The sequence below is a fragment of the Homarus americanus genome, unplaced genomic scaffold (assembly GCF_018991925.1).
Source record: "Homarus americanus isolate GMGI-L3 unplaced genomic scaffold, GMGI_Hamer_2.0 scaffold24260, whole genome shotgun sequence".
NCBI classification, from domain to species: Eukaryota; Metazoa; Arthropoda; class Malacostraca; order Decapoda; family Nephropidae; genus Homarus; species Homarus americanus.
In genome coordinates, this window is record NW_024721079.1 from 3,598,513 (window position 1) to 3,616,137 (window position 17,625).

Below are 17,625 nucleotides of genomic sequence, written 5' to 3' on the forward strand. Positions count from 1 at the left end.
TCCTCTCTGTTCGTCTGTCCATCCATCTCTCGTTCCGTCTCTCCGTCTGTCACTCCGTCAGTATACGTTTCCGTCCAAGGTGAGAAAGGCTTGAAGGATCGTAATGAAACATGGAATGTAGCAACACTTCAGGAATAAGTTAGTCGACTGTGGTGATGATAAAGTGTTTTTTTACTTTATTGACCAGGGGTTGTGACACTTGTTTGATTTTGACTTTTTTTTTTAGAACCAAACTCTCTACGGAGAGTTTGGTTCCATTATTTTTTTATTCTTTCTTTTTCTTTTTCTTTCTTATGTTTTATCTCTTTCTTTTTGTCACTATTTCGTCTCTAGTTCTCTCTTTCTTTTTTGCACTCTCTCTCTTCTATTAATTTTTCTCTTTCTATGTTTCCTCTCTTTCTTCTCATCCTGTTTCTTTCTTTCTTTTTACTCCTCTTCTATATATTTCTTAGTCTCTTTTTATGGCTCGTTCTCTTTCTATTTCTGCCCTTCTCTTTCTTTCTTTAGTCTCTCTCTTTATATTCCTGTCTATCTGCCTGTCTCTCTCATTCTCTGACACTCAACCAATTTGTATCAATACAAAATGTAGGAACAAGCTCACAGTGTCTCTCTCTCTCTCTCTCTCTCTCCCTCCTGACTAGATGATTCACCAATTTGATGAATTATTGGATAAACACCCGTGTTAGCAGTGTGTGATAAACATCGACAACACGATGAGGACACGGCAGCGCCACGTAAACACACGTACCAAAACATTAATAATGGTAAAACATGTGTAGGGGAGTCCCCGGGGCGGCACGTGCCCGTCAGTCACCCGCTTGACGTGCACGTGTACGCCACGCCTCCCTCCTCCTCCTCCCTCCTCACCCTACTCCTCGTTCTGGTCCCCCCCTCCCCCGCCCCTTCTCCCTCCTCCTAGTTCCCTTTTCCTCCTCTGCCTCTTCTCCAACTACCCACTCGTGCCCTGTTTGTCTCTTCTCTTCCTCCGTCTTCTCCCGATCTCCCTTCTCCAAACACCCACTCTGGTCCCACTCTTCTCCCTCCCCACATCCTCATTTTTAAGGAGAGAGGGAGGGGAGGGGAGGGGAAGGGAGGGGTGGTCTGAGTGGGAGACCAATGTTCATTTCGTTATACGTTGTCGCTTCACTCCTTCCCCTTCTCATCTCCCTTTCTCCTCCTTTCCCCCCTGCCCTTATATCCCCTTTTATTATTAAGGGGAGGAGATAGAAAGAGAGAGAGAGAGAGAAGGGGGATGGGGAGAGAGGGGGGAGGTGGGGAGAGAGAGTGAGAAGAGAAGTGAATGGAGACTCTCACTGTTCATTTGGCCATACCGTCGACCTTCTGACACTGACGGCTGACGACTAAGTAAACATTGACCAATGATGTTTCTGTCCTGATCTGAGTCAGCTGTTGCCTTGTCATTAATAAAAGTGTGAATTTCTGTATACCTGTAAAGCAAGTTGTATATATGTATGTTTGTCTGTATGTATGTATGTATGTAAATAATTTAGTCTATGCTTGTGGATGACTGAGTTCCATTTTCCTTGGTGGTGGATTAATTTCACAGTGAAGTATTTATTTAACCATTATGTTAAATATTACCATTATGCTTTTAACAGAAAATTATATATATTCTATTATTTGGGGGTTATCATTTGTGTGATGTAGAAACCCATGCTAAAATTTGGTGTGGAAGCAACTAATAGTCTTTGGGAAGTACACAGTGGAACGGAATGTCGACTTGGAGCTGGCGACGAGACGGTAAGTATGTATAATGAAGGAACATACTCTACCAGGTTTTTCCCTTTTAATTATTGGTCCTTTGTTCCATATTTTAGGTTCTATTTCTAATTAATTCATCATATTCCATGTTGTGCATTGTTTAACATATAACTTTTCATATATAGGATTAAAGCTTAGGTAGATAAATTTGTTGTGAATGGTGGGTGGCAGCCATTGTTGTGAATGTGGTAATTGTTCCTTGTTTTTTTATTCATTCCCATCTATTGATATGAGAAATTGTTTTACTGGTGTATTTTGGTGTTTCAGTCAAATATGACCTCTATTTCTTGTGCAACTGAGCCATGTTTTTGTTTTTTCTTAATATTTCTAGAAAATGGACCTAACCTTGCCGTATTAAACAGAAAGTACTTATTTTTATATCTGGTATCAATGAAAGCAACTTTTTTGAAGCTTCATGTGTAATTTTACGTTCTTTGTGGACATGAGAGTACGCTTGGACCGAGCAGACAGGTTGGTTATAAACAAGCTGTGCAGACGACGGTAGAATGGGCAGATATTATCTAATTTTAAATATCGATTCATAGTTTAAAAAATAGCATAATTAGGGTATTCAGAAACACTAGAATAGGAATGGATGAAAGACGAATATTAACCTTTATTGTAAGTGAAGTTTTGTTATAAGCACGTCTATTATTATGGGTCTATATTATTAGTGAGTTAAGATTCAACCAATCAGAGTACCCTCTTCACACGTGAGGGTTGGCGACCACAATCATCCACTCAGAACGTTTCGGGCTGTTGTTACCAATCCTCCGAGATATAACATATTCGTGGGGATCCATTTCTTTAATTTATCGAGGGCTACAATATATACTCCGGGAATTACTGTTATTGATTTTGTGCACCTTTCTGGCCCAGTGATGGAACTGCAAAGGAATGTAGGGGTTAGTTGAATTAGATTCTTTTAGTTCATGACCTGACCAGTTGTCATTTGTATTCTAGGTAAAGGTGGAGCAGACGGTTAGCACCAGAATTAACTTACGGAATTGAACCAAAATATCTGGAGATACTGTATACATGATACTGAACACGAAGATAGAGACGAGGACCAACCTGTATTCTATAGTACCGGTATGTATTCTCATATCTTGTGTTATGTATGCATGTATTCTGATGTTTTTTATTATGTGTTCTCATGTTTTTTTTATATATTTTGATATTTTTTGTATTATGTATTCTGATTCAGTGTCGGCTTTTCATTAAGATAATTTCCCTGCCAGTCCATAAGTACAAAGATTAGAAACCAACAAAATCAAGAGAGAGGAATAGGTTCAGTTGGCTCTTAATTATGGGGTTAGCATTAAGGCTACCGGGAGGAAGTCTTCAGTTAAAAATGCTGCGCTCATGGCTCCAGTCAGGAGGAAACATTAAATGTAGTCACTCTTGCATTGTGTGAGGCAAATTCTGCCAGTATAATACAGGTGTTCTTAGTTCATGGAATAAGAATTAGAGAAGGAAAGGCAATTTCAGCTAGAGCTTCTTAAAGGGCAAGCTAAGCTTGGGGTAAAGGAAATTTATCCCTCCTTTTGATAAAACAGACCTCGAGGAATTGCTTTACAAAATAAAAATGTTGCAACAACCTTATCTTGGACCGAGGAATATTTACCATATTAGTCCAATTTGTGCTTAACCCTCTGGTACTCCCTCGGCCATGGTCTGAAATCTCACCCCCTCTCGGTCTTTCGATGCAGGTTGTGTCGGTAACAGGAACAGTTTTCCATTTTCATAAACAATAGGTAGAGCGATCCAGACCCACAGTGCACCCAGCCCATGAGGTTAGTGGGGGGAACTTAGGTGGTTGATAGGGCCTGTCCACTTCTCCCGCGTTTCTGCTTTCGGGAGGGATGCTCTCGGTGTGAGATACGACACCTCTAGAGAAGAGACGCTTGAATTTGAAGTCTATTTCTCTCCTCTTGTGGTAGATAAACTTTTCAATTCCTTCACCATGGGGACGCCACTTTTCATATTTTATTTGTCTAAAGCCAGACAATTTTATTCAGCTAAGAAGGAAACCCGTACACAAGGGGTTAGTAGAGTCCACCAACACCCTCAAACTGGGTATACCAGAGATGACTGAAGCGTTATTAAACCATCCGTCCTTACACGGGATTTTCACTTCTTTTGTCTCTACGAGGTTATTGAGTCAACTTACTCAGTGATGCTCTTAGTCATGATAATTTTTGTTGGTGTGTACTGCTATTTAAACTTTGCTATAGTACTTTCATGTTTGATGTAATTAATTGGGGGTTTATTATCACATCCCCCGATTAAAATATAAACATCGATTGTCGTTGGTCAGAATTTGTTCTTTGTGTGTGAGTTTATTATTATTATTAATTTCCTAGTATGTCATCTAGCGTCCTCTGAACACTTCTTCGCTTTCTTCATTATGAAAAACGTCATTTGATTCATATACTCGGCATATTGTCCATAAGTGTAGCTTGATTCAGTGTGTAAGGATTCACAGAAGATCGAACAAGTGATGTATCTTCGAACGCTCTCAATCTCCTGGTTGTAGTAATAGCATCAAGTTAATTTTTGTTTTCGACTAAGCTCAAGTTTGAACACAAATCAGGTCACTCCGTCAACAGTTGCCCGGCTCACTAAGGACGGGCCACGGTTGTGACGGACATTGTGACCGGCGGGATTTAGAAATGTAAAGGTTCTCTCTGTAGCTGTGACACTCAAAATATCTTAAGGAAGGAAACAATAGCTTTTGTGCTTCTGTATAGGATACAGGGTATATACATGTGTGTACGTGCGTGTATGTATGCGTGTATATGTGCGCGTGCGTTCGCGCACTCTCAGTGTATGAGATAACAGCTTTGTCATACATGAAAACACACTAATAGGCGCACGAGGTGACTCCTCTCACACTACGCCTAGGTCCATGACACACTGACCCAGTCAACTACCACACCCACAGTCGGATCACGTCAAGATTAGACACCCAGCTTATTTCACCAGATGATGAGACACCCTAATGTTAACCTAACCTAACCCATCCCTCCAGGCAGCATTAGGGTATTTAAGTAACAGGTGAAATAATCTAGGGTGCATAAACTTCAGGTGAACCCCAGTCCACCACCACCACCACCACCACCACCGCTTGGAAACTCACAGGTCCTGACGTTGAATTTCCATGGTGGCTGAGGACTAAGGCGTTAATATTGCAGTATAACAAAACATTTGAAACAATATAAGGCGTCCTAAGATTATGGTGAACTTACCTTTAAATGGTATGATAACTAAAAACCTTCCACAACTTTAAACCTCAATCATCAGTTATGGCGTGAAAAAAAAAACTTGTCCATCTTTAAGACTCGCAAGACCCTGAGACAACCACCACCTTCCCCTTCCCCTTTTCCCCCGTCTACTTCCCCTTTCCCCCCTAACCCCCCTCCCCCAACACACAACAATAGACCCCACCCCAGGAGAAACAAAAGGCGGGGTAGGAGATATATAGAGCAGAACATTATAGGAGATCAAATAACGTGTGTGACAATGGGTGGTGGGTGATGGCTGCCTCCCTGCCTGCCTGTGCACACTCTCTCCCTCCCTACGGATATTTGCCCAAGAGAACTTCCGACCTTTCGTCACTGGGTGTACAATTGATCCCCCCCCCCTCCCCCTTGTGCCCCACTATCACCAGCACCACTACAACTACTACTGATGTTACTACTACTACTACTACTACTACTACTACTACCTAACCTTACCACGACCTTCATGTTACTTTTTAGCTTGCTTAGGTGCGTGGTGGTGGCTGTTGTGGTGTGGTAGTAATATTGGTGGTTGTGGTGATAGTTGTGGTAGTGGTGGTGACGGTGGTAGTGGTGATAACAACAACGATTAATATACACAGGGAGATGGTGATAATGGTAGATGTTTTAGTGGTAGTAGTTGTGGTGATGCTACTCATAACGATGGTGACAGTGATGATGATGGTGATGATGGTAATACTCATGGCGGTGGTGACAGTGATGATGGTGATGATAATACTTATGGTGATAGTTAATTGTGGTTATGGTGGTGACATTAATATTGATAATGAGTGATGGTGGTGATAGTGATGATCATGGAGAAGCAGTTAGAGGAGATGGAGGAGAGGGGTGGGGGGGAGACGACGATAACCAACTTGTTTACGGAAATGGAGTAGAAGGAAGGGGTTGGGCTGGAGGGGGTGTGTTCTGGGGACGGGTTAGGTGGTTGGATCTCCTCTCTCTGGGGGAGGAGACTGGGGGACCTTCCTCTCTGGGGTAAGTCGGTTCCCAGGTTCGATTCTCCTGACTGTCCCATGTTGCTTGCTCAGGGTGTAATTTCATCCCTCTGTCTTTTTGTCTCTCTCTCTCTCTCTCTCTCTCTCTCTCTCTCTCTCTCTCTCTCTGTGTTTTTTCTCTTCCTCTTTTAATTTCTGTCTTTCTCCCTTTCTCTGTTTGTGTCTATACCTGACTGTCTCTCTCTGTCTGTACCTACCTAGTCCCCTTTCTCTGTCTACCTGTCTGTTTATATCTCTATGTTTCTGTCTCACACCCTCACCACACCCACACTACACTCTCATCACACCCTCACCACACCCTCACTACACCCTAACCACACCCTCTCACCACACCCACACCCTCACTACACCTCTCACTCACCACACCCTCACTCACCACACCCAACTCACCACACCCTCACCACACCCTCACTACACCTCACCACGCCTCCACACCCTCACCACACCCTCACCACACCCTCACCTCACCCTCACCACACCCTCACTACACTCTCACCACACTCACCACACCCTAACCACTCACCACACCCTCACTACACTCTCACCACACCCAAACCACACCCTCACCACACTCTCACCACACCCTCACCACACCTTCACCACACCCTCACCTTGACAAACAATAAACTACCTCACTACCCAATGCTATCAACTGGGCCCTCTATTACAAATCAATTAATCATCTAATGGTGACTTAACGACCCATTAACAGGAGGTAGAATGACCATTAACGGTGATGTATAGAACGATCATTAACCGAGATGTACTATACTCTATTGGCTATTAGCTCGTGAAGTCATTTATATTCAAAGACCATTGAATTGTAACCACCATTGACTTGAACAATCTTTGTATCTTTATGGTGCTATCTATCTATCCATCTATCTATCTATCTATCTATCTATCTATCTATCTATCTATCTATCTATCTATCTATCTATCTTTCTATTATAAAACACACACACACACACTCTTAACAACCCTCCCCTCACTAATCACCATTAGCCTGAATTACATCACACGGCAGTTGTTCTCCCCTCCCTCCCACTCCACCCCCTCATTAATCGTACTATCCAACGAGGAGGTCATCAAGACTCCCGGGGTCACGGTCGGGTCACGGGTCGTTAGTTACGAGGTCAACGAATGTCTGACGGTAAAGGATTGTGTAGTAGCGTTGTTCTCTATTTGGCTTCTCTGTCTTTCTGTCTATCTGTCTGTTTACTCATTTGTCTTGTCTATCTGTCCTTCTGTTTCTCAGTTTTATGTATGTCTGTCTATTTCTGTTTTTGTTTACATATTCGTTCGTTTGTCTAGTTAGCTTTCTATTTTAGTTCATCTGTATACATTCACCTTTCTGCATTTTCCAGTGTTTATCTGTCTGTTCTATTATATATTTATTTGTGTCCACGTCTGTCCATTTTTCAAACTATACGTGACTGTCTACTGTATACCCATTCATTAACTTGTCCGTCTATCTATGTATATCTGTCCATCTATCTGTTACAAATTATCTCTAAATTAAGCTATACAAATACAGAATTACAGGTGTAGGTACAGTTGCAGGTACAGTTACACAGTTGGGAGACGAGTGTAGTAATTCTTCGTATTTAATATTTTGTACCCCCTCTAAACCTCAGTTCTAAGAAACATTACACCTTCTGAACAAACCTCATAGATGCCTTATACCTTATACTGAGGCCCCACGTAAACTGTCTCGTGTCTAGAGTTGTGCATTTGACGATAAACACTAGGATTTTTTTTTTATCAAGGAGAACTACAGTGGAAAATTGGTGTAACAGAAAATGGAGCTTAGAGTTAAATTTCATGGTTAACTGAGGTATTTTGGGGGAGTTGTTGATCGTGTTGCCTCGTGGATAAATTAGGATCTACAGTATAGTGACTCTGTTGTTTGAAGACCCTGGCAGGTGAAGCACTTGAAATTATGATATAATGAACTGTGCTTAAATATTTAGGGGGATGAAGCACCTAGATTTATGGCCTAGTGAACGGTGCTTAAAACTCATGCCAGTTGAAGTACCTAAAACTAAGACCTGGTGTGCGTTGTTTAAAGACCTAGGCATACGAAGCACCTAATTAAATCAAAACTACAAAAACATTAACAACAACAACAAATAACAATAACAATAATAAAAACAATAACAGCAACAGTAATACGGCAGACTAAACCCCCTCGTATGGAACACAAACACACACACACACACACACACACGTACAATAAAAGATGAAATACCGAACAAAGGATAATTATTCAGATTTATGAAGACCTGACAATACCTGTCGTTCCCCTGGTCGATAGACATAAACAAACAGTCATCGTTCAGACATGTCGACGACAAGTTGGTGCTGAGATGACAACAATGGATGACGTCACAGGTAAACAATAGACCTGATTGGACGTCCGATTTCTCTTAAAACTCTCAGGTAACACCACCCCACTATACCCTCCCTTGCGCCGCCTACCCTCCCTTACCCCGCCTACCCTCCCTTACCCCGCCTACCCTCCCTTACCCCGCCTACCCTCTCTTACCCCGCCGACACTCTCTTACCCCGCCTACCCTCCCTTACTTTTTTTTTGTCGAGAAAGGATGGGTGAAAGAAGATTAGAGGTGGGGGAAGGAAGTTATAGTTCGGAAATTGAAGAAATTTTGGAAGAGGTAAGAGAGGGCGGGCTGACCGCCTAGCTAAACTAATAGTGTGTTAGGGTTGTGTCATGGGTTAGTTATTGTCTGTCGACACAGGCACTAGACATCCTACCCTGTCCCATACATGGATGTTTTGAGGGCCTTATTTCGTATTCCGCCGACCCTACTGGCGGATGTTGGTCTCGGGAGGTTGTCTATTGCCTGGCCGTATAGATCGGGGATGGTAATGGACCATTTGAGATTTGGTAACTTTTGGGAACCATGTATGGTTGTTGTCGTTATCTGGTGGGGGTCTTTGAAGGAGTTCTTGGTCTGATCGTTCTATCTTTTGCCAGACTCTGCTGGTCAAGGTGTGCAGCTGCTGGTTGATGGGTTTTATTCTCAGGTCTCTATGTATCTCGGCTGTGGTTCTGGTGAAGGGGTATTTTTCACCTGTAACGAATCTTAGGGCTTCATTTTGGACCACCTGTAATTTTAATATTTGAGTGGTGCTCATAGTATGAAGAGGTACTGCTGAGTAAGTTAATATCGGTGTGATAAATGATGTCACCAGGCGGAGTTTTATTTTCTCAGGAAGCGTTTTAAGAGCGGTATAGTTTTCTCAGCTCTCTTCTTACCCTTCTACCCTCCCTTACCCCTCTATCCTCCCTTACCCGCCTACCCTCCCTTACCCGTATTCTTCCTTATTCCTAGTCACTATACCTCCTATTCTTCCTTAATCCTAACCATTTCCCCTTACTTCAGAACCCCTACATTTACCTCCATCCTAATCCTCCTAACCATCACCTATCCCCATTATACCTTATACTCTACTCCTAGCCCTTCCGCCTATAACCTCTAGCGTACCTATCCTCTACCGCCTGACCCTTACCTATCCCTTGCCTCCATTATCCCGACCCTTTAAATCGTAACCAATTCTCATTTCTCCTTCCCCATACATGTACACCCTCTTCCCCCCATACATGTACACCCTCTTCCCCCCATATATGTACACCCTCTCCCCCCATACGTGTACACCCTCTCCCCATACATGTACACCTCTTCCCTCCATACATATGCCCCTCTTCCCCATACATATACACCCTCTTCCCCCATACATGCACCCTCTTCCCCCATACATGTACACCCTCTTTCTTACACATGTACGTACATCCACCCCCCTCATATACGTACACCTCGTCACCTCCATACATGTACACCCCCTTACAGTGACGTCATCCACCCCCCGGTAATGTTGTTGGTTGGCGCTAACGAGAGGTGAACACCGTGGGGGGAGGAGTAAATGGAGGGTAGGCTAGAGGAGGAAAAGGAGGACACAGGGATGAGAGAGAGTGAGAGAGAGAGAGAGAGAGGTGGGGAGAATGAGAGGGATGAGTGAAGTGTGAGTGAGGGGAGAGAATGAATGGTAAGTGAGGGAATAGTGAAGGTTAGGAGGGAGAGATGGGTGATGGGAAACTAAGGGGAGAATAAGAGAAAGGGGAGAGTGATGAGAGAGTGAGGGGGGAAGAGGAGCAGTATTTGGTGGTGGTGTTTGAGGCAGGGCGTGGCTGATACCTCCTGACAGGTGGGGTGGTTCCCCCCTCTCGCTAATGGACCCGCTCCCGGGTGGGGTTGAGGTATGAGGGTGAGGTATAGGAGAGGTGGTGTGTGGAGTGGGATGAGGGGTGGGGAGTAGACACACACACACACACACACACACACACACACATACACACACATACACACTCACAGCAACTTTATTACACCATTCAGTTTACATTAATACACATTCATATAGGCTTTCCTATTTTAGTACGCATCCTTATAAATACATATTCGTATAGGTCTATAATTAATACACATTCTCATTTTTCACATCGTTACAGAGACAACTCCTCGACCACCTCTCTCGGCGTGATCATCAAGTGTTACATCATAATAGACACACTCGAGTCTATGTCACCAGCACGTCACACTGTCACCAGCACGTCACGTCGTATTGTCACCAGCACACATCCAGGGGTTCGACTAGGGGCACTCTGGGTTGACCATTGACTAGCGACCCTTGAGCCAGAAGTACTGTTGAGGACGTAAGTGTGAGCTGAGGCCATCTGTTTGTTATTTATCTCTAGTTCTTACCTGTCACTAGTACTGTACCTCCAGACACACTCATTCGCCCCTTCCCTCCCTCACTCGTAGCTTCATAGACTCCCTCCCTCACTAGTAGTTTCATAGACTCCCTCCCTCGCTAGTAGTTTCATAGACTCCCTCCCTCGCTAGTAGCTTCATAGTAGCATAGACTCAGTAGATAGACTCCCTCCCTTCACTAGTAGCTCCATAGACTCCCTCCCTCGCTAGTAGCTTCATAGACTCCCTCCCTCACTAGTAGCTTCATAGACTCCTCCCTCACTAGTAGCTTCATAGACTCCCTCCCTCACTAGTAGCTTCATAGACTCCCCTCCCTCACTAGTAGCTTCATAGACTCCCTCCCTCACTCGTAGCTTCATGGACTCCCTCCTCACTAGTAGCTTCATAGACTCCCTCCCTCACTCCTTCTTCATAGACTCCCTCCTCACTCGTGCTTCATAAGACTCCTCCCTCGCTAGTAGCTTCACCAGAACTCCCTCCCCTCGCTAGTAGCTTCATAGACTCCCCTCCCTCACTCGTAGCTAAGACTCCCTCCCTCACTCGTAGCTTCATAGACTCCCTCCTCCTCGTAGCTTCATAGACTCCCTCCCCTCACTAGTAGCTTCATAGACTCCCTCCCCTCCTCGTGCTTCATGGACTCCCTCCCCTCCTCGTAGCTTCATAGACTCCCTCCCTCACTAGTAGCTTCCTGAACTCCCTCCCTCACTAGTAGCTTCATAGACTCCCTCCCTCACTTGTAGCTTCATAGACTTCCTCCCTCGCTAGTAGCTTCATAGACTCCCTCCCTCACTAGTAGCTTCATAGACTCCCTCCCTCACTAGTAGCTTCATAGACTCCCTCCCTCACTCGTAGCTTCATAGACTCCCTCCCTCACTAGTAGCTTCATAGACTCCCTCCCTCGCTAGTAGCTTCATAGACTCCCTCCCTCACTAGTAGCTTCATAGACTCCCTCCCTCACTCCTTCACTACAGTAGTACGCTAAACACACTCCCTCCCTCCCTCCCTCTCTCCTTCACTAGTACCTCCAAACACACACTCCCTCCATCGATCACACGCCTACAAGACAGTGTTGGACTTTACGCCATAATGACAAAAACGGACTAACAATTGTCACCATTTCTCTTCGTGTACAATGAAGGAAATAACATGACTGGAGGCGGAGGACTCGCCGTGATGTTGTCTTCCTCACGAAAAGCTGCCTCTGCCGTCGTTGGTAGTGGTGGTGGTAGTGATGGTGGTAGTGGTGGTAGTGGGTTCCTCAGCGTCCCAGGGGAAATACACCTTTATGTCGTAGATGCAGAAGACTTTGTTTTACCCGGAGTTGTGTTGCTGTTCTGTCACTGAATGAAGACGTGGGGGGGACATTTGAATAGACATGTCAATTGAAGGGTCACGTAATAGTGGCGTAGGAGCGGAGTGAGCGCCCCGCGACACTCGTCCTTCTGGCCTAGGGGACCACAGAGCTCAGTCTCCGCTGCTCTCACGCCTATTCTTAATTTTGGCTGTGACGTCCACGTATTTATATCAGTTTTACAGATGAATATACATCAGAAATGAACTCTCGCTCCGGTTACCTCAGCGACCCGCCGCCCCTTTTATGTGCGGGTCACAAAGTCACCACATTTTTAGGGGACATCCAAATGGTGAAGAATTTTTGTTTTTATTTTTATTTTCTTTCTTTTTTCTGCACGTACAAAACTTCTTACAGTGATACATTATATACTTACGTCATACACTATCAATATCTTACTCAGCCTTAACGAAGTAGATTTGATACGGGTAAATGGGTAATGTTTTAGTGATAGCCAGATGAAGCGGCGGTAAAGATCCTTATGTTTACATGTTTTCTTTTTCTCTCTGTTGTGAATGCTCGTCTATAACTCACAATAACTAACTTCAGCACACACACACACTATCTTATTATTCACCCAGACATTAACACACACTCTCAACAATACAGAACTCACAGGTGAACTAACACAAACGCGGCAATAGTTGGAATTTTTCTGTCAGTTTGGAATGAGCGTTACAGTAAGTCTTCCCAGCTACACCACGTATCTCATTTCCTACGTAGATTCTAACACACTCTTATATCTTAACCTCTTACAGGACTTTTTGAATAATAATATATTTAAAGTACATATTATATTTTTTACGTAGGTACTTAAATACTTATTACTTAAGCTTTTACCGCCCCACAGTCTAAATATTTTTTTTTTATACGTAACTTTTCGTGGAGGTAATTTAGTTGTGTTTCTTGATGAGGGATTTACAGTAAATATATTTTAATACGTATTTTTTTATCCCTTTCTTCCAAACATTATTTTTGTCGGTGTTGTGAGCGTTTTATCTCTCTTCTTTATCAATTATTTTCATACATATGGTTTATTTACATTGTTTGCCTATCTTGATTTACATATTTTGTATTTGAGAGATATTTTCTATTTATTTGTATAACTAGTTGAATAATCAGTCGGGTGAGGGTAGGCATCCGAAGACTTCATCCGAATTTTCGAATAACCATCGTCCGGTTAATGGGAAGTAACCCGAACCGAATTCCGTATGTTTGGTAGTAAAAACTAAATGAATAACGGCTCGAAGGATCGCTTTTAGGGTACTAATATAACTCCCCAATGTTTATAAAATGGCCGTCTTTCTCATAATAATAATAATAATAATAATAATAATAATAATAATAATAATAATAATAATAATAATAATAAAATAATAATAATAATATACTGTGTTATTATTATTATTATTATTATTATTATTATTATTATTATTATTATTATTATTATTATTATTATTATTATTACGCAGATTTCCCCTAAGCATCGTGATTTGTGATTTGCAACTTAGTAAACAGATGATTTTACTCACACACACTCGATAAACAGATCACGGGGGGGTGGGGAGTGATGGAGAGGTCGTCCAGCCCTTCTCTGTGAACTTTTAAAAGCGACACACAACTACGACTACGGTGACAAGAAGGTCGTACACTGGTGCCAAATGGTGGGCATTACAGTGTTGCCAGTTGGTGGTCGTACACTTACCAGATGGTGGTCGTACACTCGGTTGATGATGGTTATACACTGGCCTAATGGTGGTCGTACACTTGCCTGATGGGGGTCGTACACTGGCCTAATGGTGGTCGTACACTTGCCTGATAGGGGTCGTACACTGGCCTAATGGTGGTCTTACACTGGCCAGATGGTGGTCGTACACTGGCCAGATGGGGGTCGTCATCCACTGCAGTATTATTGATCCTGTAGCCGTGTGTAAGGAGGAGGGGGGGGGGTGAAAAGTCCTTCGAAGGCAAGACACAAGCACTTGAGGCTAACCTTCAAGGAGGAGGTGTTTTGATTGATTGAACTGCCCTGCTTGCGTCACACACACACACACACACACACACTTGATAACTTGTTCCTGCTTATGTTGCTTCCGTTTTCAAGCAGGTTAGTTGCTTGAAATCGCTATAGACTCACTGATTGCTTGCTTACTTTCTTGCTTGCCTGGTGCTTGATTATATGGTGTTTTCCTTCTAAGGCAGAACGCAAACACTCTCAGAATATGCTTTGTTGCTTCTCAGTTTGTTTGTTTGTGCTTTCCACAGGGAAAAACAGTTGATTGGAAACCTATGGATGTTCCCCCAACAAGATGATTGTTTGATGATGTGGGAGACTTGTTTACTTGCTTGCTTGTTTGTATCTTCTACAGGAAACATAATAACCACACACACTAGGGGATCTACACCAGTAGGTCTGTTGGATAAGGCATTTGATTATTGCTTGTTTGAGTGTCCCTTGTGTAGATTTGTGTTGTGCTTGGAAGCGCAGATTACTTGACTGCTTGCTTGTTTGTGTGTGCTTTAAGTAAGGAAGTCAGACGCAGTTTGGGGTACATCTTAAGGGCATTTGCTTACTTGCTTGTCCATTTATAGAGTATATCTTAAGTGGCGGACTTGCTTGCTTGCGTCTCTCATGAAGATGGAGAATGAACACTACACAGAGGCGGTGCTTTAAAGGTCCAATGCTTGTGACTGTGGGTGCTTCTCTCGCCTCACTCCCTGCCTGCTTGTGCCTGATGGGGATAAGAGACCGATATGTATTCAAGGATGTGTGTGTGTGTGTGTGTGTGTGTGTGTGTGTGTGTGTGTGTGTGTGTGTGTGTGTGTGTGTGGATGTGTGTGTGTGTGTGGATGTGTGTGTGTGTGTGTGTGTGTGTGTGTGTGTGTGTGTGTGTGTGTGTGTGTGTGTGTGTGTGTGGATGTGTGTGTGTGTGTGTGTGTGTGTGTGTGTGTGTGTGTGTGTGGATGTGTGTGTGTGTGGATGTGTGTGTGTGTGTGTGTGTGTGTGTGTGTGTGTGGATGTGTGTGTGTGTGTGTGTGTGTGTGTGTGTGTGTGTGGATGTGTGTGTGTGTGTGTGTGTGTGGATGTGTGTGTGTGTGTGTGTGTGTGTGTGTACATGTAACCATACACATGTCTACACATAACGGAGATGTCAGTCTGTATGTAAGCGTGTGATAGTCTTACTGTATTTATCACCCTTAACCCTGGCACTCTTCACTCCCTCCACCTCCTCAACTACCCACCAAACCACCACCACTACCACCATCATTACCACTACCACCAACACCACCACAACCATCCACTTGTGACTTGTACCACTACTACCACTACTACTACCACCACCACCATTATCAGGACTACTATCACCATCACTACCACGACCATCACCACCACTGCCATCGTTTGACCCCCTCCCCCCCCCACCATCCACACCCTGGAGGCGTTATGATTGGTCCCGATGAATAACAGTATGAATACGGAATGAATTACGTTATGTGGTTAATCAAATCAAAATAGACTTTTATTCGGCCGTACTAATCTCCAAATGGCCAACGTGATCGTGTTTGCCTTGGTGACGGGGGCGTAAGACGCTCATCACAACAACTGAGGTGGAATGACCCTTAATAACATGAAGCCATAAGGTCCAATAAGGCCTCGTAGGGGGACCAGGTGTCATACGCCCCTTAAACTCATTCAATTTGACGCGATAGATTTTGGGGTGGGCGTCCGGGCCATTTTGACCCTTGCGTGAGGGGAGAGTTGGGGCGAGAGTGGTGAGGGTGAGGGGAAGTTATTAAGATATTGGAGGATAATGGGTGTGCCAAGAATGAGGGGGGGCGGGCAGCAACGGTCTAGGATGCTCGTGTACGATGAGTTTGGGAATTTCTACCGCCTGGAGTCCTACCCATGCAACCACTCTTCCTCACTCCTTCCTTTCCCCCTACACTCCTTCCCTCCCTCACTCCTTCCTTAAAATCCTCGCTGCTTCCTCTCTCACTCCTTCCTTCCCTCCAACAAAAGTCTCCTTGAGGAGGAAGGTCGTGGGGGAAGGGAGGGGAAGGACAAGGTTGGACAGTATGAAGAATCCTAACCTAACCTAACCTAACTTAACCTAACCTAACCTAACTTAACCTAACTTAACCTAACCTAACCTAACCTAACCTAACCTAACCTAACCTAACCTAACCTAAAATTAAGGATGTGGGATTAAGTCCGTGCCCCCCCCCCACACACACTTAGGGTTACTAAAGTATAAAGAAGTTATTCTCTTGATGCTTAACGGCGGGTGTGTCGACCGTGACGTCATCAGTAAACAATGCAACACATGGTTCTCCCACCTGTGCCTTTTACCTTCACCACTGAGCAAACGTCTTCTAGTCACTCATTACCACCCCTTCTTTCTCTCTATCTCTCTATCACATTTTCTCTCTTTTTGTGTTTACTACTCTCTCTCTCTCTCTCTCTCTTTCTCTCTCTCTCTCTCTCTCCTCTTCACACACTCTTTGTTTATTTCTTTCCTTTTCTCTCTCTGATTATTTTTCTCCTCTTCTCTATTTATTTCTCTCTTTCTCTGTTTATTTCTCTCTCTCTGTTTCTCAGGTCACCTGGGTAAGCTTAGCTGGTTCGTACACTGATTTATAATTTGGTAGGACACACACACACACACACACACACACACACACACACACACATTAACGTATGCGTCACCAGCCTGGTCGTCTTCTCTCAACTCTACCCAACAACGCCAGCTAGAGAAGGTACAGAAAAGGGCCTGCAGAATCATGCTCGGCGCAGACTACTCCGGCTACAACAACGCTCTCTCAACCCTGGAAATTCCATCCCTCAGTGACCTCCACCACCAAGCACTTGGAAGGTTTGGCAGTGGACTACTGCACCATCTTCGTCATCGCCACCTTCTGCCACCGGCAATCCCCCACCCACCTCGCGCAGTCTGCCACTACAACAAAATTCAGCCCATAAGAGCCCGCACTGATAGATGTAAGAACAGCACCATCCCATCTATTGTTAAAATAATAAACAGCTCCTGATTTATGTACTGTACAGCCCTGTAAATGTATTGGATGTATATTATTATGTCTAAATCACATGTAAGTTTGTATATTTTCAGCCACCGGCTGCAACTCTATTACTAAACCGTTTATTATTATTAATTATAATTATTATTATTACACACACACACACACACACAGTAAAAGCTTTTTGAAATATTACTAACCATTATATCAAGAGCAAATCGTACACAAACAAGCATACTTACAGGCACATACACATACATACAGTAGACATACTTTCACACACACACACACACACACACACACACACACACTAAAAGGATTTTGAATTATCACCAAGCATTACATCAGGAGTAAATGTACACACA

At 43.7% G+C, this 17,625-nt stretch overlaps 1 protein-coding gene across 1 annotated transcript in view; it reads left to right on the forward strand.

The window, feature by feature from the left end:
* LOC121861336 (glutamate-gated chloride channel alpha-like) overlaps positions 1–10,779 on the forward strand; it is a 36,456-nt gene extending 25,677 nt beyond the window's left edge. The window contains exon 11 of the mRNA XM_042358984.1: positions 10,611–10,779. Within this exon, the coding sequence (XP_042214918.1) occupies positions 10,611–10,779 (169 nt within the window). The remainder of the gene's footprint in view (positions 1–10,610) is intronic.
* Positions 10,780–17,625: the final 6,846 nt, after the last annotated feature.